Source organism: Melitaea cinxia, chromosome 20 (assembly GCF_905220565.1).
Source record: "Melitaea cinxia chromosome 20, ilMelCinx1.1, whole genome shotgun sequence".
NCBI lineage: Eukaryota > Metazoa > Arthropoda > Insecta > Lepidoptera > Nymphalidae > Melitaea > Melitaea cinxia.
Window position 1 is genome coordinate 5,921,773 of NC_059413.1, and position 23,734 is coordinate 5,945,506.

The following is a 23,734-nucleotide window of genomic DNA, read 5'->3' on the forward strand; positions in this document are numbered from 1 at the left end:
AATAGTACTAAATTCTAATATTAGTATGTAATAAATCATTATTGACTTTTTAAACTAAAGTAGTTGTACTTTAAGTGCGACGAATTTACTTGAAATTTTGCATACTCTTTTTATTATATCAAAAGCAGTTTTTAATCGAAGGGTGTTTTGGATGCATTCTTTTTCAATCAAAAATGAAGTCGTTTTTCACTGACACTTTTACTTCGATCGCCGACATTGGTTTCAAAAATTGATTCAACTTGACAATACCACCCGCTACTCACTGCAAAAGGTCCTTATTAAGACAGCAGTCCGCGAAATATATTTCAATTTTTATTTACAATAATTTTAAACATTCAAAAGTAATTGATTCATCACAAAAAAATGCGAAAACTAGAATAAATTTCTCACAACTATTTAAAAACAAAAAATTTATAAAAGTCACACAATACGTCTCTTTTTAAACTACTATTTATAAATTAGATGTAACCCCTTAAACACATTTCGAGGATAGGAGTAGCAGTGCTAAAAAAAATTTAAATGAGATAACTCGTCGCCTTATTGCCTCCACTGGTGACAAGAGGGCTGGTGCATTTTTTGCCCAGAGAATCTGCATAGCGATTCAACGGGGAAATGCTGCCAGCATTCTTGGCACGATTCCACGCGGACATGATTTATACCAAAACTATCTATAAATACTTAGTTCTGAGGTTGTGAATTGTAAATATGTATAATGTTTAATAAAATATCTTAGAGCCATTTCGAAGATTTGTTTCAATAAAAGATAACATTGTTTGCCATAATTTATTTAAATTAAAAACATGAAATAAATAACAGAAATTTAATTTGTATATATTATCACAAAAAAATTAAAATTATTCGGAATGTCCTTTTAAGAACTCTTGCTTATCTTTTTGAAATTAAAATAAATGTAATATTAGTATTCAGAATTTATTAAATAAATTATTCAGATTTTCACTTAACAGTATTGTACTATTATTTCTTATACTTAAAAGACTGTTTTATGAATAAAATTTGAGTTCCCAAAAGGCTTAGAGAGAATGTTATACAGAAATGCAATGTTAAGAATATTAGAAATAGGCTTTAGTTACAAAAGTTGTACAAAGTAATTAAAATAAAATTATTCAGAAGCAACAGATAACGATATACATAATTATATTGATTTAAGCAGATTTTATCTTTTTTTGTGTTCAATTTTATAATTATAATACTAATATAGTTATATAATTGAAACAAAAAATAAATTAACCCTGCTGAAAATTCCAAATAAAAAACGATGATTTGTATTGGAAGTTATTGTAAACTATTGTGTTTGAAACAGGGATTCCAAAATTTTCATACAATTTTTATCTGTTTTTATCTCTGCTATCTGGATTCCAGATAGATCTACATTATTTTTATTATGATATTTTGAATTTTCAGCAGGCCATGTACACATCCCCTTAGAACAGATTTATAAAATAGTTTTGTATTAGGTGTTAATGTTTTTCTTTTTATTTTATATTATATCTAAAAGAAAAAACATTTTCATAACTATTCCTAATAATACAAAAAGATTAACGTTGCGAAAATTCATTCGAGAAATTGTCACTATATAAATTTGTATCAATCAACAGAATCAGAATTATAAAAATGTAGAAATAACTAAATAAATTTATAAATAAATAATTGAAAAGAAATTAAAGGTGATTGAATATCTGTTACGTCCTTACATGCAAGTTACAATATGTTTCAAATAACTAAAACGTAAGATTTGTAGGTACATGTTTTAAAAAGATCTATGGGTTAATTCTACTAAAATATTCATGTAACAAAGGTCGATCAGTTCTTCTCCACATAGTTTTTCCTTTGACAGTTCTGCTATTCTACTAATTAAACTGCTCACTATGTAATATATGCAGTTTTCAAACAAAAATAAATAATAATATTTAAATAACTAATAACTGAGACATTCTGTTAAAACTTCGGGTAAATGTTAGGTCAGTAGTCACATGATGATATAAGTCATGATGAGTAATAATAGTGTCATTTGTCACGTGAGGATTTAAATTTAAATTATTATAAAAGGTCAATTATTTAGTGACATCACGATATCTCGAAAACGACTCTAGAGCAATGAAATTATAATTTGGTACTGAGGTAGATTATGAGAAAAGGTGTAACTTAAGATATTAGAAAACTCCCCTTAAGTTAGAATGGGATAATAGTTAGACAAGAACATTGTTCTTTCTGGGCTTAAAAGTGCGTGGTATTTAGACTGTTTAAAACAATGAAAAATGATCACTTTCGAAATTATATTTGAATCTTATTCTGTAATAGGCAAAGATAGGAGCTAATGTTTCTACAATGAAATAGTAATTTCAAATATAGAATTTGTAAATGAGACTTTAATTTGAAAATATATTAAACCTATTATTTGATGATTAGAAATGATAACTTCAATGTTCGTATGTTATATGTACCACGGGTGTAACAGTGTGGTACAGCTAGTGTTTTTTTTTTTTAAATTATATTATGAGCTTACTCTTGACCCCAGTCTAGCTCTAGAGCTCTAGGGCAGAGACGAGGTCAAAGATGGAAATTCGCCTAGAAGAAGCCTGTTCACTCGCGCTTTAAACATGTTCGGGTTGTATGAACATGGAAATACAGACGCCGGCAGGGAATTCCACTCGTTGCCCGTGCGCATTAAAAAAGATGGTGTTAAACCAAAATAAACTCATCAAATACCATAAAGACGATTTTGTACCTTTTTCACATAAATATAATAGCAGAATAAAGAGTTGGAATTAGACAAGTTTTTGATTATGTTGATAATGTTTATATTACGCGTTTGTCCACTTCAAACAATCCATCAAAGTAAGTCAACCTACAAATCTAAATGCGTCCCCTGATAAAAGTTAGGCAGTCATAAAAATAATAAATCACATAATTAACCTTGGAATCCAGAAAATTAATGCACGTTAAGAAAAATTAAATATTATAAAAATATTTCTTAGAACAACACAAAAATTGTTTTGTGTTATACCTACTACTATTTTGTTCTAGAAAAATATATTTTTCGATTTCAATTCTATATGTAATAATAGTATGATTATAATATTGTAGTATCAAAATGGTAATCTTATTATTCTGTATTTGAAAATCAGCCGTGTGGGCAGCCCTACGTCTCAATTGTTTCGAATGAAATATTTGCATTTTGGAATTAAATGTTAGAGATAATTTTAAAATTCCATTTTGTATATTCTATATGGTAACACTTGCACAAAATTCACAGAAACAGGTCTGAAAACATCATATAAACATGTTTACATTCGTTTTATAACTTACACTATTACACTTTCTCTTACATTTGTAAAAAGTTATTACCGTACATGAAAAATTTGTGTCTGTATAAAAATAAATCACAATCAAAGCACAGTAAACATATCAAAAATTAACTTGTTTCGTAAAAACAAAATTAAAAAATACATTTAAAAAAATTATGATAAACATTTCGACCTGCGATAACAAAACTCTACTAACAAAAAAAAAGCCCTATTAAATTATTATTTTTACATGGCAACTTCTAAGTTCACACTACTTCCACGCATAGTTGAATAAGTCCATGATACTGTCATATATAGTAAACGTGATGGCTACATCGAACACTACTCTACTGAGGCGAGGCACGGTACCTTTGTAGAAGGCGAGTGGACCTTCGTGCTTCCATGTCTTGATGAAGCAATCCCATGTGCTCTTGTATTTCGCAGCTTCTAGACCTTGCATTCGAGTTTTGACTACATCTATTGGTGTATTACCGAAAACTGATGCCGCTCCTGAAATTTTATGTAAATAGTTCATAAGTGGATGTAAAAGATAAATATTTCATCAATAGGAAACCATCATCTGAAGAAAACATCAGAAGAAATTGCCTATATCCTAGACATTGGAATAGAAGATCCAATTCCTACTTCAATACAATTATAAAATAATTAATTTGTTCCTACCCGGTTATCAAATAAGAAATTACCATGTCATTTTTTAAAAAAAACGAGTGTGCTTTAGATCACACAACTGATGTAAAGCTTCTTTAGCTTCATCTAACTTATATCTCGCTCTCAATTTCCGTTCGCCTCGCCTAGCTTACTCTCTAAGTCAAGCGTGCGTAAAGAAGCTTTACTTCAAGTTGTTCAACAGTTTGGGTCTACCGACTATAAAATAATTGTACTTGGTAGCAAACGAAAAAACTGACTTCAATTTACCCGATGTAAATTAAAGTCAATTAATGAAACGTGGGTAGTCGAAAAAATAATCAATTAAATACGCATTATTAAGTATAACTCAAAAAGTACTCGTCTAATTTCGCTCAAATTAAAAAAAGGACTACCACCAGTACAAGGTCCAGCTTTTGAATAAAGACAGAATCATCAATATACACACATCCAGTAAAAAGTTACGATGTAACACATAAAAATATACAGTACGATTCGAGAACCTCCTATTAACATAGGAAGGTACTAACCTGCAACACCACCAAACAATCCAACTATGTACTTGGGTACATGTTTATCTCTGTCACCACCCTTGTACCAATCCCTAAGAGACTCCATCACGAAGAACCTGATGGCTTGATTGCTGCCCTGCTTCATGATAGTGGCTGTTACACCCTTGTAGACACCGCCAATACCTAAAACCGTAAAGTGTTTAAAATGTATTTTTTTTATTACTGGGACGATATTAGACAAACCAAAACCATATAGGATCCTGTGTCTTGGTTTGGATTTAAATAGTCTAGGGCACAGCAGGAAATTTTCTGCTAAAAATATGGAGCAGCTCGACTGGGGTAGTAACTCGACCTTACAGAAGATCACAGCTATATAATACTGCTTTCAAGCAGTTTTGTGTTCCTGTTGGTGAGTAAAGTGACCAGAGCTCCTGGGGGAAATTGGGGATGGGGTCGACAACGTGCTTGCGATGCTTTTAGTGTTGCAGACATCTATAAGCTTCGGTAATCGCTTATCATCATATGAGCCGTACACTTGTTTGCCGATTTAGTTATATTAAAAAAAAGTCTAAAGCATATAGTCATATTACATTTTTAGGAATTTCTCAAATAGGATATCTCTTCAGTTTTTTTGCAGTTTCTGATAAGAAAGAAGAATATAAAAAAAATCAGATTTTTCCCTTATGCTGACATGGAACAAAAAAGATTTTATGCAGTTATTGCTAGCAATTTCACAAGCTAGAGTTGAGCGTGGGACAGATTGAGATTTATGAGAAATTGGTAAACGAAAATTGCACCGGTTAGCAACACGAATAGGTTTTGACTCCAGTTTTAACGAAAGAAGTGTTTGACGAGCGATAAGTAATTACAATCATACGTTAAATGGATACGTATGAGTCATAGAGAACTGTTTTTCGAAACATTTCTATCGCCATTGCGCGGTGAATATATGTGTTATTATCGCATAATGCTTAATTAATGTTAACAAAGTCGTTTTTTTTTTTGTTTTTATTTATTTTATTTAAGAATTAACATTAAATGAATTTATACCTTCTTAAATTAAAATTTCAAGAAACCCACCTTCTTCCCTGACAATAGTTCCGACACCGTGGAAGAATCCTTTAAACCTTGGCTTTTCCATCCTCATGTCATTGATGAACTTCACTTTAACAGTTTCCATTGGAGTGACCGCGAAAATTGCTTCAGCCACACCAGCTGCTAACCCGCAGGCCAATTTACCAGTATTTGATAAAGTTCCATTTTCTTTTACCATATAAAGTTTTGCTTGTTCGAATACTCCAAATCTAAAAAAGAATGTCCTCACATTTAGGCAAACTATGTATTTTATACTTGTCTGCACTATTATTATGAAGAGAAAAGATTTCTTTATTCATAATAATTGAACTAATTTTGATATTTCCTTCAGGAATCACTATATTCAGAAGTAATATAGATTACATATTATCTTTAGCTCTATAGTTTTTGTGATATTTTCAATATAACGAATAAATTTCATTAACAAAACTTTATTAAACATTATACATATTTACAATTCACAACTTAAGAACTAAATATTTACAGATAGTTTTGGTATAAATCATGTCCGCGTGGAATTGTGCCAAGAATGCAACGAATAAATTGAAATTCAAAGTATGTAATATTTGAATTTATTAATAGAAATACTGTACGCCCAATAAAAATTATTGTCATGTGCGGGGATCGAACCCGCAACCGCTAGCGCAACAAAAAGCGATGTGACCGGTGTAGTGTTGCCCAAATTCAGTCTTGGTCTTGCAGTCTTGGTCTTGTTCTTGCGTTTTTGCAAGACCAAGACCAAGAACAAGACCGCGTATTTTTAGCAAGACCAAGACCAAAACTGACCGTGCAAGACTTGAGCAAGAACAAGACATAGCCTGCAAGACTCTTGCGTCTTGCAGCTAGGACTTAGCGCTATTTCACTGAGTAGTTAGGTGTAACAGTTCGGTGTATAGGTAGGTACGCTTAGGAATTCTATGAGACGCAAAAAACTGTATCAAAGAATATGAAAAACTGGACCTATGCGCATTACGACTAATACCATAAACATAGCGAATAAAAAAATATCTATTAAAATCAAACTGAGTGCATGCATAGTTATGTTTTAACCATCGGCACTTTGATAATGCGGCATCAAAGGTTTTGTACTTACTTCTCAAAGAAATTTGCCGCTTTTCGGAAGTACATGGTTATGATACACGCGCCGGCGGCTTCTTTTGAAATCTAAAACAATCGTTGCCGCCACGCCGAAATCATAACATTTGACACTATTTGATTGCCGCCATAGGGCGTAGGTATACTCATGCAAAATAATTTCGAATTTTAAGAGTACCTACAGGTGTTCCAAAGAATAAATAAGTTTCAGAGTGCTTAGAATGAAAATGAATACATTATACTGATCACGCAAGTAGTATTATGATTAGGATAAAATGGTAAGGATAGGTAGTAGATGTCATATTAATTCATTCTAGTAAGTATATATTATAATATTGATTACTTATATGGTTTTAAACTAATTACTTAGGTACTATTATTGTACATTTAGTCATTATATTTCTTAAGTTTTTACAAGAAAAAATAGCAAAAAGTGTTCAAATATCACCCGTTTAATAAATATTGTAGCCACTTTTAAATATACTTGAAACGTGTAAAAAAATTCTACAAAACTAATAAAATAATATAAAAAGCGTAGGTACTTACCTACTAATAAAATAAAAAGCCTGCGATAAGAGTTTTGTATTACTTACCAGCCCGAATATCTCTGAGAGAGATGATGAGAGTAAGTATTTACTAGCTGTGCCCGCGACTTCGTCCACGAGGAATAGTAACTTTGGAGGTATAGTGACGTTCAGGACTTATTTATTTATTTTAAAACTTCTGTCATCAAACATACAAACGAACTCTTCAGCTTTATAATATTAGTACAGATGTACGCCAAAACATTCACTTATATGTAAAGAATAGTGATTGGCACTAATTCTTTACATATATTTTATTCACGCGTCGCGTCTGTACAAGTAGGTAATATTTAGTGTGTGTTTGTACGCCGCACGCGGCATTGTTTGATTTGCGGCGGCATCCTTTTCATAGAGCCGGCACGTGGCGAGGCGGCGCGGTAGAAAGCAAGGAAACGTACTATAAATAAAGGAATTATTTTAATTCCAGTCATTTCCAATTGAGCTGTGCTTCGAGCACTTGTACTTCTTTAATTTTAGACCCAAGGCATAAGGCTCAGACTTTTGACCTGACAATGTGGGGGAAGCAACTTAAAACAGAAAGTCTGCGCAAGTTCAATGAACTTTATGAAGAATATAAAAGTCTACACTCACTGAACAAATCTCTGGAATTACCAGAAAAAGAAAATAAAGTATGTCATGAAGATGAAGACGTAATAGACTTTGATAAACTCTATGAATGTCCCTCGACGTCATCTGGATCTTGTCTTCAAGGCTTAGTAGACGAGTTGGAGGAGTACCTGAGAAAACCAAGAACTGCCAGCTCGGAAGACATTTTAGATTGGTGGAGGACGCATGAGACAGAGTTTCCGATTTTATCGAAAATGGCCCGTGATTTTCTCTCAATACCTGCAACTTCAGTACCTGCTGAGAGGTTATTTTCTAAAGCATCATTAGTAATTAGAAAACATAGAAATAGGTTAAGTGATGAGTCAGCCAGATGGTTACTTTGTATTAATTCTTGGTCAAAAAAATTGATATAAAGTATCATAACCTAATGATAAAGCTGTTGATTTGTGTTGTATTTTATTTTTTATTCAAATAAATGATAAATCGTAAAACTCTTTTATTAAATTTCTTATAAGTTGAGGGTTCAATCTCTTTCTAGACAGATAAGTATTGTTCTTTAAAATACAGTCAAGTTATTGTAATTAATTTGTTTTTTTACATGTTTTAGCAAATGTAAGCTTATAAATCATAAATGTTTATTAAGAAACAGTTACTTCCATGGAAAACGACATATAGGTCAGTTGATTTTTCGAATTTCTTATCAAATCTTCAGTTATTTATTAATCTGCTTGATCTTTACTATGGCTATGTTTTTTTTTTTTTATTATTTAAATTTTAACATCCATAGGCTCTTGAGTGCCCATGCCTTTTTTTACTTAAATTTTAATTTTCAAGTATTGAGGCGTATTATTTTCAACATTGCAGTGTTCGTAGTGAGTCCAAAACCGACCGTGAGAGATATATATAATTATATAATAATAATAATTAGAATAATTATTAGAATTAAATTAAATAACAATAACTAGAATAATCACTTACGACTATGGTTTTTTTTTATTTTTTATTTTTTTTTTCTACATGCTCCATTAATTTTATAATGCACTACATGCTTTATAATTTACATTGTGTGACTTACATTGTTAATTTACCGCATTGTCGACGGCCACTCTCATTTTTCTAAACCAGCGCCCGCCGCCAGTTTCGCGAGCACATCCTCAATAACATTCGCATCCCTATTATGGATCGCCATTTTGAGGCTGTGCTCGAGAATTTGCCTACGGTTAGCCTCCACCGCCCTTCTGACGAAGTAGCCAATTGCGTCGTCCTTGTCGTCGGTGTAATAGACACAGGTGTTAGTGTGTCTAGTCACCGCGACCACCGCGTGCGAGACACTATCATGGATTCGAAGCCTCTCCGCCCTCGTCTGGATAACAATGACGTTTTCACTTGTCTGTCCCTGCGCCTCATGAATGGTCATGATTTTCGACCCCTCCCCAGCTCCGTATCCCCGACCTATCAACGCCTTCTTCTCCTCTTGCTTGAAAGTCAGGTACAGGGTCCGGTCCTGTTCTGCTGGTATTCGTGAGTCGGTGAATCCTTCCATGCGCAACGAGTGGATGATCGGGCTCGAGCTGTAGATCCCGTCGTACACCTCACTGATGGCGAAAGCAACGTCTTTTGGGTTTCGATGCGTGCAGGACAGCTCGCATGAGATACCTACTGTCAGGTAAGGTCTGCTGTACTGCATCTCGAACAGGTTTTCCCTGTCGATGTACGGCAGCTGGTTTACGTCTCCGATGAGGACCACCTCTTCTGCTGCCGATAGTCGGGCAGCCATGACTATGGCTCCGAAATGGTTCATAAGGGCTTCGTCTACCGTTAATCGGCTTATCTTAACGCCCTCACGAAAACCATTTGCCAGTATGGACGCCATTGTGCGCACCTTCGTTTTGGCCTTATTGCCATAGCGGTGCTCCAACTTCTCTTTAAGATCTTTCACTGCCTCGATCGTGGTTGTGACTACGACTTCGCCGTTCTCATCGAAGTTCCTGACTATGTGAGTTGTCTTGCCGCATCCGGGTACCCCGTTTGTCCATCTCAGTTGCGGTAGCCTCCAAGCCCCGAAAGCGCCTTCGGCGTCCGGGTCACTCATGATGGTTTTAGCCATCCCGAGCACCCTATCACCCAGCATCACTCTCGTGCACTTGGCCATCACCACCAACGGGTCCCCTTTCGGTGTGTGAAAGGTCTGAATCTCGTCGTTCTGTCCCTCGTCCTCGACTGCGTCCACGAAACCTGACGTGATGTTGTATGCAGCCATATATCTTCCCGACATGTTGCCCTTGAGGACTTGCCGGGTGTCGTTATTATAAATGGCTGCTTCGGCTTCTTCGAGTTCCACCTCCAGCAACTTTTCATGGTTGTACTGGTAGGTCTGCATGATTTTCTTGCATATGGCCAGGCTTACCTCGCGGTTAGCATTTGTTATGGCCAGGAACTCGATCAGCGCATTTTCCGCATGCTGTAGTGGTGTGGATGCTGGTCGAAGTCTGGGTGGTGTTACTTGCCCCATGTCGGCCCTCGTTCGAGTGGCTGATGGTGCTTGAGAGTACCTCGGACTTTCGTCCTTGGTAAATCTGCTTATTGCTTTCATTTGCAGCTCACTCGTTTCCGCCAATTTTGGGGAAAGGTGGGACAGTCGTTTACCTCTTTTGGGGGAGATGGTAGCCTGGACGAACTTTGCTATCGCCATCAGTCGGGGCTTCGCCTTTTGAGTATTATCTTCGGGGTCGCGTCGTCCCTCCATTTTCTTTTTCGCCTCAGCCTTTTGTTGCAGTCGCTCCGAGCCACTGAGAGCAGTCTCCTCGAGAGTCGGCCATGCAGGGGGTGAAAGTGGTTGTGATCTGGGCTTTAAGTAGCCCAGATCCTCCCCCCTGTCTTCATAGGCTATGATTTGGTGGTGTCTTGACGCTAGTAGGCAGCCGTATCTATCCGATACGCCACCTCTATCGTAACCAACTCTCATAGAGTCCACGCTGATTTTTCCAGGGACACCCCCGGAGGATTCACCCAGCTGTTGCAGCCACGAGCTGGCCTGCGCAAAGGCTGACTTCTCCCCCCACTCGAATAGCACTATCGCTTTATTGTGCAATTGCACCAGACGGCAGGTAGAGTCGTCCCCGTATTTTTGCGCAAGCGTATCGATCTTTGATTTTGACTATGGCTATGTTAATTCAAGCTCACAATGTTCCAATTCTAATACGTTTTTCTAAGATTTAAAGTAAACTTTAATAAATAGTAATAGACTAATAGGTAATTGCAAGACTTGCAAGACTCTTGCTGCAAGACCAAGACCAAGACCAAGACTGGGAGCGCAAGACCAAGACCAAGACCAAGACCAAGTGTATTGGCGCAAGACCAAGACTGGCTAAGTCTCGTCTTGTTCTTGCATTTGGGCAACACTAGACCGGTGCGCCAACGCGTCGTCTTTGCATATTAATTCCAGATAATACGCAACACATTACATTTACACCTATTGTTCTGCTACTAGGCGTCACAATGTATATATATTCTTTATTGCACTTAAAAAAAAACATAATTACAAGTCATTTTTACAAAGAATGTTGGCAAGGGCGAACTTATCTCTGTAAGAGATCTCTACCAGTCTACCCATGGTGGTGAGAGATGTATAGTTTTATATAACCTTAGACGGTAAAAAACCTCACGATATCAAATAACTTTTTAAAACTGACTGACAATAAATTATACCCTAAAATTAACGCGTTAAAATAAATTATCTATCTCGGTTTAAGAGATCACGACTATTACGAGTAGTAAAAGGTACCCATAGATTTTTATTAAGAGTGTAGAGAAATTGATATTTATCTCGGACGCAATCGCGTCCATTGACATTTGGACATTTTTTAATTCTTTAGTAGGTGTGTTACGCTATTATTAATAATTGCAAATACAAGCAAAAATCACGTGACCAATATATTTTTACATTGTATGCGACACACACTTGTACAATGTGACTTCAATGTAAATGAGTTTCTCATTACATAACTTATAAAATAAAGTAAATTTTGTTGTGTTAAACGGTTTTTTTTTACAATAAAAACTAGCTGACCCGGCAAACGTTGTCTTGCCGCTAAACGCTATTAAGAAATAGGGGTTGGTGGCAGAAGGGTGAAAATTTAGGGTTGTATGTATTTTTTAATGTTGTATCATAAAAAAATAGAAATTAAAAATTTTGTCTAAAAAATAAAAATAAAAATTAGGAGTGGACTACCCCTAACATTTAGGGGGATGAAAAATAGATGTTGGCCGATTCTCATAGATACCGGATAAGCACAAAAAATTTCATCAAAATCGGTCAAGCCGTTTCGGAGGAGTATGGCAACGAAAACTGTGACACGAGAATTTTATATATTAGATGATGTACCTAGTTAGGTTATGTACTAAAAGCTTAAAAATAATTCGGTAAGAGTCTTAGCTACCAGATCGCACCAATCTTTTCATCAATCTGGGGTATTGTCAGACAAATATAAAATCGTTGGACACGTGAAATTTCCATCATAATGTTTACTCTGGATACGCTACGCTTTATTTTATTTTCAAGTTTTTAGTTTTGTTGTTAGTTGATACTTCTCATTCTATAGAGTTAATGTAATGTCTCACTATAACATGGTTTGTTTTCTGACAATTTGTTGCAATCTAACTCTACAATACACAATCCTTCCAGACTTCACTCGACTCAGAGCTACGTAGGCTTGTCCTTCCTTAAACAATTTTGAGCCTAAATATACAACTGGGCATCATGCTGCTCAGGTGTTTCTGAGGTTAACAGCTCTCTTTGCCTCTCACGTTGCCCTGTTAACCTGGCTTCATGATGCTCAGGTGACGCCATCAGCTCTCTTTGCCTCTCACGTTGCCCTGTTAACCTGGCTTCATGTTGCTCAGGGGGTTTCTGCTGCTAATTGTTCTCTCCGTTTCTGTAGTCGAATATGAGTTTCACTTTCACTCTCTTTTGCACGTTTCGCTCTATATTTTTCTTTCGCCGTCTTAAGCCTTTTTTTTTCTTGGTGTAGCTGTTTCTGTATTTTTTGTTTTTGTATTTTTTTGTTGTATTTAGTTTCCATATTGTTCCCACGAGTGATGGACATTATAACGGTCGACCCCCTAGAGTCTACTTGACCCCGGTGGTATAGCTTCATTACGACAAACAGTTCACATTACATTGCAAATATTTATAGTGTTAACATTTCCTTGGAAACTATTTAATACAATAATTTAAGACAAATATAAATAAAATTGAATCGCTAAAAGTGCTGCTAATTCTTCGACTAATTCTTTCTGTCAAACTTTTCTAACTACAGAATTTTCTAAAAATTAAGAAAATTGCGCAAAATTTAAGAAAACCTAACAGTCTGTCGGGTCAGATAGTGTATTAAATATTGACAAATAAGGTAAATATAGTTCAAGTAATATTTTCCTCCATGTTGGTTTAACCATGAGGTAGCGAGGTTGAAAGCGTAAACAATACCCGCTTGTGAACTAAATTGTCTTTATGCTTAAACGTGTATGATGTTGACATATTTAGACGTGTCTCTAACCGGAGTACCTACTAACTCGTGAATTTATTTATCTGACCTTTGATGTTTGGATAATTGGAAATACACATAGTTATTATTACGGAAATACTCAAGGAAGCTATCAAGACGCTGAATCAAATGGATTAAAATATCGACATAAAGATAATAAATGTACTTATTTATCAAAGTATTATATTATGTACCACGAAATAAGTCTTAAATTACTATGTTAATGCGCCTGTTTTTGGGAACATAGGAACGTCACTGAAGAATGTCGTTAGATGTAATCTACACAAAAGTAAATAAATAAATATATTTAACATGGTCATATATAGATAATACATATTCAAATAAAATATATTACACTCAGATCGGGGATGGAAATCGAAGGCACAACCCCGCAGCAGAAAGCAGGGTTACTGCAAACTGCGCCAACGGGCTAGTCGCTATTGAGGCTAGTTGAAGAGTTTGGCTTTTTACAGTTACACTTTTTAAATGTTATGTAATGTAATCAAATATAATATGATTTTATTAGCGTTTTACCAAGTTAACATCAAAGTTCTATAGAGTTTAAGAATTAATTACTTTACAGATTATCCAGCAATGTCGAACGGACGTGTACTTACTACATATCCATGTCTCTACTCCGTGCGTAGTTTAAAAAAAATCCACACTATTGCGAGACTTAAAAAATATCACATTTATCACATTATCAAATTAATTTATGATGTTAAGGTATTATTTCACGTAGTATATTGAGATTTTTCATAACAAGTTTTTTTTTTTTTCAATTCATAGGTCGACGAAAAAATAGGTAAGTACAAACGCATTATTAGATATAACTCGTAAAGTACTTGTTATAATCTTAATTAAATTTTAATTGGGCCATATGACACGCACTACATTTTTATATAAAAAAAAACATCATCGAAATCGGACCGGACCACGCAGTCAAAAGTTCTGAGGTAACATACATTAAAACAAATACAATCGAAGTGAGAACCTCTTCTTTTTGTATATCGGTTAAAAAGGAAAACGTAAGGATACATTATTAACTTTAGATCACCTTCATGGTACATACACACTCTTATCGTTTAGTGAGCGAACGATTCTATGTAATAATACGTAAGTATTACGTGTATCGATCACATAATATCCACAGGCTAATAAACGTCCGGAATGTCATTGAATGATATCAGCATACATGTTATGTTGTACAGCTGTGACTAGTTGAACTGTATTTAACACTTTATATGACCTCATGATAATCATGACTTGAATGTATTTATTATATAATATAACATAACGAATAACCTACATTAAGCACGTTTTGTGATTTTGACCTTGAATTCAAATATATCACTTATCGTTAGCGTTACCTACCGTGTTTTCGAAAGTTTATTTTTATTATTATCAACATCGTGTTTGGAAGATAAATATAAAACATGTTCTTGAAATTTTTCTTTGCAATATAATAAGAGCGAATAAGAAGCTTGGTAAGTAGTCTTTATCTTTGTGATAGGAATAAGATTTTGGCCAGGTGGTGTTTACAAGATTAGTTAATTAAATTACTGTTTTTTTTTTAGAACTAGGTCGGCAAACAACAACGACCTGCCTTGTGGATTACCGTAGTCTATAGACGCCCAACCGCGTTGCCGATCCTACCCTCACACCCCTGCAGCACCTTACTCACCATAGCAACACAACACTGGTTGAAAGCAATATTATTTAACTGTGAATTTCTGTATGGTCGAAGTACTTCCCAAGTCAGGTTTCTCCAGATTTTGAGGAGTATATTTCCTAGTGTGCCTTACCTCAGTTAGTCAGTCTAACGCCGAGTTGCACAAAACAAAATTAAAATTTAAGTAGAGATTAAACTAATTTAATCACAAGAATTTCATACAAATCTTGCGATTAAATTAGTTTAATCACTACTTAAATTTTAATTTCTTTTCGTGCAACTCGGCGTAAGATTCTAGATATAACTAGTGTTCGTGTTTAACTGCTTTATAGTAATGACAATAAGTAGTCGCATAGACGTAACGCTTACTCTAAAATCTGTGTCAATTCTGTATTATGATGATTCCTAATTAAAATAAAATTAATATCATAAAATTATTTTCTAAGGTTTATCAAGATAATTTTTACAGTTCTTTTCTCTGTGTAATTCTATTAAAAGTTCCACTTGATTTCAATTACGTAACTTTTTTTTTCTCTCAAATCTTGTGAGAGTAATTGCTATTTTTCGCTATCACAAGTTCACAATATACTACAGGCAATGCAAGTATTGGAATAACACGTTGGAACAAAATATTGTTACTACCGTAGATAAATATATTAGAAATATTTAAAATCGATCAGTGTAAATTTTATCGATTTCAATGTTAATATTTAATAAGTTCCAACAGTAAATACGTGTACGTACACGACGCACAAAGCGATTGCCACTCTGTCGCCGAGTGCTCAATATCCGATACCGATAAATTTATTGTATTACATCAACTTACCGTACAGCTGATTTGGGTATAGAGCCGTATAATAGAACACCAAGACCTCTGTATAAGCCGAAGAAGCCATGTCCTTTGACTGTTTTCTTAACACAGTCGAATATACCCGAATATTTCTTTGTACCACCTGAAATTAAAATATAACACTAGTATTAATATTTTCCTTGAAGTTGACAAAATTTAGACATTTATTCATTTAATAGTAGTAGTATTTCTCCAATAGATAAGGATTTCATACGAAAAGCTGATTTTTTTATATCGGATCGGCAGATTTTTTTTTACGGGAGGACCTTCCATCTAATGGACAGTCCTCCCATGACTATGGCTGCTGGTAAGTATCCGAAATGTCGGGCATCTAAAAAACTTAATAAACCGCGATAAAATCCGAAAAAGTTGTTTCATTATAATGAGAGAACTTCGCGTAAACATTAAAAAACAATACTTAATAATAATAATAATAAATACTCTTTATTGTACACTACAATAAAGATAATAAATACTCTTTATTGTACACAACAATACTTGTAAATGTTTCATACCGCCTGTTTCCCTAATAAACGTAAAATAAATAAAATCATGACGGGGGGGGGGGGGGAGGGTGAAAGTTTGACTTACAATCAGTCTTCTAGTGTAGATAAATGAATCAGAGAAATACTAATCGACTTCTTATAATTGGCTACGTAGTACGCGCTGCAGTTAAATCTCTCTACCTATTATAAATGAAAATAAATCCCCAAAACGGTAATATTCTTTTATACAAAACTTTACGACCAATAACGAACTCAAGAAAAGAATCGTCCAATTTCGTACAGCGTTACGAAGTTATGTACATACATTTCGGCAATTCATTTTAATTTACATAGATTACTTTTAAATGACGAAGTCGAGCCTGTTAAATGTAATTTAATACTCGCAGTGTTACGTATTTGATGACGTTTACGCCCAATTTCTGGGTCAAGCACTTCAATTTAAAGTTATAGACGAGTGCTGTCCGTGAATTGCCTAATTTTAACGACTAAAATAAAATAAAAACCCTTGGAGTTGTGTTACCAGACTATTTCTACAAACAAGAAAATCGAATATTTTTACTATGAATAGCTCTGTAGAGACAGATATTAATTTATTCGGTGTTGGTTTGTTGTGTTAAAAAAAAAGTGTGCGTACTTATATATGCGCGTATTTCTTGTCTTCATAAGATAGGTAAATATTTTTTTTAGGAAATCCTATTAGCAATAATTATAATAAAATCTCATAAATTAATTTCCACTTACTTTAATATTTATTTATGTACTTTAAAAGTTATATTCACGTATCAAATCGGTACAAGGTTACAAAAAAAAGTATTGTCCTGTAATAATTAACTTTACACACATTTCTAGACTATTGAATCCAAATTGAGGAGATACGAAGAAGAATCGCGCTTTAGCTTGGACTTTAAATGAAATATTATATGTAATGCTTTTTAGTACCTATAGAAAAAATATGGAATACCTACTCTTCTTAATTCTTTTTAACCGACTTCCAAAAAAGGAGGAGGTTCTCAATTCGACTTTTTTTTTTATGTATGTTACATCAGAACTTTTCACCGTGTGGACCGATTTCGACAATTTTTTGTTTAATCGAAAGGTGGTGTGTGCCAATTGGTCCCATTTAAATTTATTTGAGATCTAACAACTACTTTTCGAGTTATATCTAATAATGCGTTTTTACTTGACGCTTTTTTCGTCGACCTACGTTGTATTACTCGTTGATGTAATTGAAGTCGGTTTTTTTTCGTTTGCAAGCAAACACAATTATGTAATCTTCGATACTTCCATTACTTAATGTAGCTATTCTGCTATGATGACAATGTATAATTTACATAAACATCTATTTATTTATTCAATTATCTTATACCTTTATTAAATTCTCGTATCACAATGTTAGTTAAAATACTCCTCCGAAACGGCTGGACCGATGTTTATGAAATTTTTTGTGCATATCTTGTAGGTCTGAGAATCGGCCAACATATATTTTTCATAGATCTAAGTTATAAAGGGGAGGGGGATTAAGGGTTAATAACATATACCTATAGCAAAACAACGTTTGCGGGGTCAGCTAGTTATCGTATAATTATATTTAAATACTTCCATTATTCTATTTTACTACCGTTACCAATTGACCCATATCTACACAAATCTTAAATGTTTTAATAACAGCATAAAATTTTGCTTTTTAAAGTATATTTGAATAAATCGCATCTCTGCGATAATAATCGCATCGCTGACTCTGCAAACGTTGTCTTGCCGCTAAATGCTATTTAAAAATAGGGGTTGGTGGTAGAAGGGTAAAAATTTAGGACTGTATGAATTTTTCAACGCCAAATCATAATAAAATAAAAAATAAATAATTTATCTAAAAATTAAAAAAAAAATTGGGGTGGACTACCCTTAACATTTAGGGGGATGAAAAATAGATGTTGTTCGATTCTCAGACCTACCCAATATGCACATAAAATTTTATGAGAATCGGTCAAGCCGTTTCGGAGGAGTTTAACTACAAACACCGCGACACGATAATTTTATATATTAGAATAAAACGCTAAAACAAAAATATATATACGATCACTGATTATACGATTTTTCCAGCGCTCGTTTTAGAACTGTTCGCTGAAGATAAAGTATTTTTAGAGCAGCCAAATACACGCATTTCACTACACAATATTTATATAGCATGTTGGTATTTGAAATATTATTTTAACAAAATCACATTAGCAATTGTCACCGATTGTATACGAGATGTTTTTACAATGTGAAGTATGATTATATCTTACAGATAAAAGTTTATGACGTAAAATACTACGCTACGCTACGTTTCAGCTTGTAGTATCTGCTGGACATAGGCTTTTTTTACCCATGTAGGAGAAAGATCAGAGCTTAATCCACCACTATGCTCCAGTGTGGGTTGGCGAATATATTCCCTATTATGAGTAAAGATCGCTGCTATTAGGTGTACATGATAACAACCAGGACCGACAGCTTGATGTGCTCTCCGAGGCACGATATGAAGACCCACAAGGACTAACAACCAGACCGGAAATAAATATTTGTATAAACTATAAACACAAATATCCACTCCGAGCGAGAATCGAACCCGCGATCGTCGGTGTTTAGGCGCCGCCGACACGGCACACGCGTCATTACACCAGAGCCGTGGTTGTCATCATCCAACAGATACAATTTTATATGTATTTTTCATTTTCGCATTAGTGAATTTAAACGTTTTTTATCGATTGAGGTGAAACCAACATCCTAATAGTTTATTTTATATCCACTGTTAAATTCTAAGTATTCGTAACTTATGTCCAGGATAAATTTTATCCAGAAGCGGTAAAACAGGCCCTTAATATACAGTAAATTATTAATTATTAAATATTCTTTCAGTATTCATTCATTTTTAATGTTATTGTTTGATGGAATTAAATTTCCACAATTGACATTTGTTTTATAGTTTTCTAATATGTCAAATTACGGAGATAAGATTTATTGTTATCGTAAAAGTGTCTATTTTCAACTGTTTCATATTTCCATGGAGATATTTATTTTCATCATAATCGGCATCTTATCTTGATATTATCTTATCGTGTTTTAAGCATTTAAATAATTCTATTAAGTACTTCTAATTTTTACACGACGACAAAGCAAAAAAAAAAAACAACATTTTTGAAATAATTATTACAGCTTAATCACCGTCAATGTCGGACGACGTTCTAGCTTTTCTGTAAATACAGAACTGCCGATCTGAAGTTAAATAACTTATTATAATTATTCGCCTGTAGGATGAGCATACGCCTGTACGATATTTCAACAAAAAGTATGGATGAGGAATTCGATTTATATGGAAGTTATTTTAATATTATACAGCAAAAATTACATGATTATGAGAATTCGTATATTTACTTGAAAGCGCTTGCGAGTGTCAAACACGGTCATATCGCAGTTATCGGATTATCTGATATTGTCTGATTCATTGCTATGTCACCATAAGAGACTGACACTCAAGGCTACATATTAAATATCTCATATCATCACATATCATAAAATATAACAAATTGCAAATATTTACTAAAAAAATAAAACAAAAAAAATGTAAAAACAAATGAATATAGAGCTTTTACCTATATATCATCATCACAGCAGCCTTTCGCAGTCCACTACTGGACATAGGCCTCCACAAGTTCACGCCAAAAATGGCGTGAACTCGTGTGTTTTGCCCATAGTCACCACGCTTGGCAGGCGGGTTGGTGACCGCAGGTTTACCTATATAGTTCAAGTCAAAATCAGGTGCCAATAAAAAATAATAAAATAATAATTTTCTATGCCTTGTCCTATACCCAAAGGTTGTCTGGAAGAAATCGCTCTTTTAGTGATAAGTCCGCCTTTGTACATCTTCCTCTAATTGTACTACTTTTGCTTTTAATTATGTGCAATAAAGAATATTATTATTATTAATAATAAATTACGAAAACAGGAAGTAAAAAGCAGGACTAACCTAATAAGGAAATCTATATAAATAAGTTAAATACCCCCCCCCCCCCCCAATATATATTCACAAAAAAAATTGCTGTACTAAGTTCACTAGGTCAGGTATTTTATATTTTTGATAGGTTACGTAGTTACGAATCTTTAAATTTCAAATGCACTTGTTCGAAATTTAACGATCCATTAGCAATCATTAATTTTTGATTATAGGAACAGTGCTTTAATCTTAAATCCATCTTTACTAGAATATGGAGTTGTATCACAAATTGTGGAAAGTTTATTATGCACATAAGTAAAAATACACTTTAACAGCAGAATAGGCCATTAGGACCTCATTTAGTAAACTAGAACTTTTCTTTTAGATTCACAATTGCATATAGAAATTTCTAATGAATAAATTTCCGACCCTATCCCAATTCCTCCCAAGAGCTTTTTATCCAATTAAATGAATGAATATCATCCACTTATTTTATTTTATATCATGTTTTTATTTTTTCTGAAGAACTAAAAACAGGTAACGGTTGTAAGACACCATTATCAGTGATAAGACCGCCTTTGCATTTTGTTTAGTTTGCATGTTTTAATTATCTTTCACATAGTTTTAGTGTATAAAATATAAATAAAAATGATAATTATTTATACCCACATTTTTAAAAGTAAGGATTTTTAGTTGTAGTTTGAAGATTTTTACTAAATTTATAACAAAGGACTTTTTTTTAGTAACTACAGAGTTTGTTCTAGACTTTTTTTATATAACTTGGTTGAAAACAAGCGTACGGCTAACCTGATGGTAAGGGATTACCATATCATATAGACATCTGCAACGCTAGAAACATTGCAGGCGCGTTGCCGACCCTATCATCAATCCTCCTCCCCCTCCAGGAGCTCTGGTCACCTTACTCACTAGCAGCAGAACATCACTGCTTGAAAACAATATTATTTAGCTGTATTCTTCTGTAAGGTCGAGGTACTACCCCAGTCGAGCTGCTCCTCATTTTGAGCAGAAAATTTAAACACTCTTTGCAGAATCTACATTCTGAATTGGTGGTAACTTTATTTTAACTTTAGTTAATACATTAAAGTTTTTTTCTTTTGTAAAATAACAATTCATAAGTTCTTTTAAAGGCTACTTAAATAGTCATTTTTAATTTTGATTTACTATTATGCATAATTATGAATGTCTACAATTGACCTGGACCTTCAGACATAAATTATATTGAAATACCAAAAACTTTTTGTTGTTTTTGGCAAAAACAATTGAAAGGTGATCCTTGTGTAAATTATTTTGTAAATTATAACAATATAAATATAAAAGATAAAAACAACTTTTTACTAAAAAAGCTTAATGGTAATGGGGTCTCATAAAGCTGATATCCAAATCAAACAAGCTATTAAAAAAATATCTAGTTAAACATACATGTCAAAATTTTTCAATAAAATAACGACATAGCAATATGTATATTTTTATCAATATAATTTTAATCATTAGTTTTTTTTTTCTAGCACCAACACAAAAATATTTTTTTTATTATTTAGTAACTGCATGTTTCACATCAATATATTATTTTCTTTGGTGTTACAGGCTATTCTATAGGCTATGGTAATCGCTTACTATCAGGTGAGTCGTAGGCTTGTTTGCTGACATGGTTGTATATTTAAAAAAATAAGGTCTTAACTGAGTGATAATCCAAACAATGTCATAATCTGGTCAGTCTGATTATTAAATATCTTTTACAATGTATTATAGAATAAGGACTTCATTTATTTAAAGTTTTATAATATAAGAGAATTTAAAAAAAATCTAAGTGTATTATCATTCTTGCTTTCAATTAATTGATAAAAATTAACAACTACTTTATTATAGAAAATATTTTAAATTCATTGTTTTATACTGACTGCTTTACATTTCTTAATTTGTTTTATAGGTTTTATCAAATAATTACTACACAGCACATGGTTATTACTATTGCTAAATGTTATTTGTTTAAGTATCATCTTATCCGTCATAATAAAGATATATCACTATCAACACACTAATACACAGTTGATATATCTGTACTATTAGAGGATCTAATTGAAAGATTGCGATTTTGTTCACAGCTGTACATTTATCGGCAATCTTCGACATTTTTTTACTGTACGAAGTCCATTACATCTAAATAAGTTCCACTAAGCATTACGGAAAAACACTTCATGTTCAAACGTTAGTGTAACCTCGAAAACGATACTCGTGCAACACGACCTTAATTGGAAGTTATATATTCACTAAGTTTTGTAAGACTTCGTTTTATTAATAAAAGCGTTCTCAACAAATATTAAATTACAACGACGTTAAATGACGCAGTATCATAATTTGCAAATAAATAATCTCATTTCCTCAAGGCCTACTGTTCTCTTATTTCTCTTTTATAAATAATAATATTACGCTCATTGCTGAATGAAAGTCAAAACATATCAGTTTTGCAAGTACACTGACCTTTTTCGTCTAACTGAAGTTGTGTTTTCACATATTCAGTAGGGAATGTAATACAAATTTCAATGCCACCGGTTATTCCGCCGGCTACTACTCCCTTTAGTCCGATAGAACCTGAGCCTCCAGCTGCTGCCGCCGCACCGGTTTCCGTCATCCATGGTCTCGAAAAAGGATTTTTAAAATTTTGCCTCCTACTAGACATGTTTATTTTTCCGCACTTGTCGTTATCAACGACTATAATATGCGCCGTAACCTTACAGGAGGACAATTATTTAACAACTGAATACGAATAGTAAATAAGAATAATTGAATGAGATCGAATCGTAAGAAGGTGAACTTAGATTGAGGACCTGTTTCACCAGTTGTGGTTAACACTATTTGACGCAAATTGACGGATGACAGTATTTGATACTCTGATAGTAAAAAGTTTTTAAAGTAAAAAATTTTCACGCACACTGGACTTGGGGAGTAAGCTGGTAAATATGTCATGAGACTTGAGAGCGTTTAAAAAAGTATGATTGAGCGAGACGAACGGAAGTTGAAAAGGAGATATAAGTCAGTGAAGATAGAAAGAGAGAGAGAGAGAGCTACGTTTTTACGAAGTTTTACTTCAGTCGTGTGGCACACTCGTTTTTTGATTCATAAATTTTTTTTATCATTCATTTTATATTACTTACCTACTTTATATATTAGATATTTCTATTCGTATGCCAATATAATATAAACTTAAAGATTCAGCTTATTAATTGAAGAGATACAGATCCTATTAGGCCTATTCTACCTCCCGCTGTCAAAGTTTATTATATTTTAATTAAAGTTGAAGAGTTATGAATCATCTATTTCATGTTTATCTAACCTTCGTGATAAAATTAACAC

The 23,734-nt window shown here is 33.6% G+C and overlaps 1 protein-coding gene across 1 annotated transcript; it reads right to left on the minus strand.

Moving 5' to 3' along the window:
• Nucleotides 1-3,216: 3,216 nt before the first annotated feature.
• LOC123663562 (putative tricarboxylate transport protein, mitochondrial) lies at nucleotides 3,217-23,196 on the minus strand. The gene is made up of 5 exons (XM_045598235.1): nucleotides 22,862-23,196; nucleotides 15,866-15,992; nucleotides 5,564-5,787; nucleotides 4,502-4,666; nucleotides 3,217-3,815 (listed from the first exon to the last, which is right to left on the minus strand). The coding sequence occupies exons 1-5, from the start codon at nucleotides 23,058-23,060 to the stop codon at nucleotides 3,577-3,579; spliced, it is 954 nt and encodes a 317-aa protein (XP_045454191.1). The 5' UTR covers nucleotides 23,061-23,196; the 3' UTR covers nucleotides 3,217-3,576.
• Nucleotides 23,197-23,734: the final 538 nt, after the last annotated feature.

Excerpts from the sequence above, each read along its gene's own strand:
- LOC123663562 (XM_045598235.1), bottom strand. The coding sequence starts at position 23,060 with ATGTCTAGTAGGAGGCAAAATTTTAAAAATCCTTTTTCGAGACCATGG. Across the intron at positions 4,667-5,563 it reads AACTATTGTCAGGGAAGAAG|GTATTGGCGGTGTCTACAAG; the intron begins GTGGGTTTCTTG and ends TTACGGTTTTAG. Across the intron at positions 3,816-4,501 it reads ATTGTTTGGTGGTGTTGCAG|GAGCGGCATCAGTTTTCGGT; the intron begins GTTAGTACCTTC and ends ATAAAATTTCAG.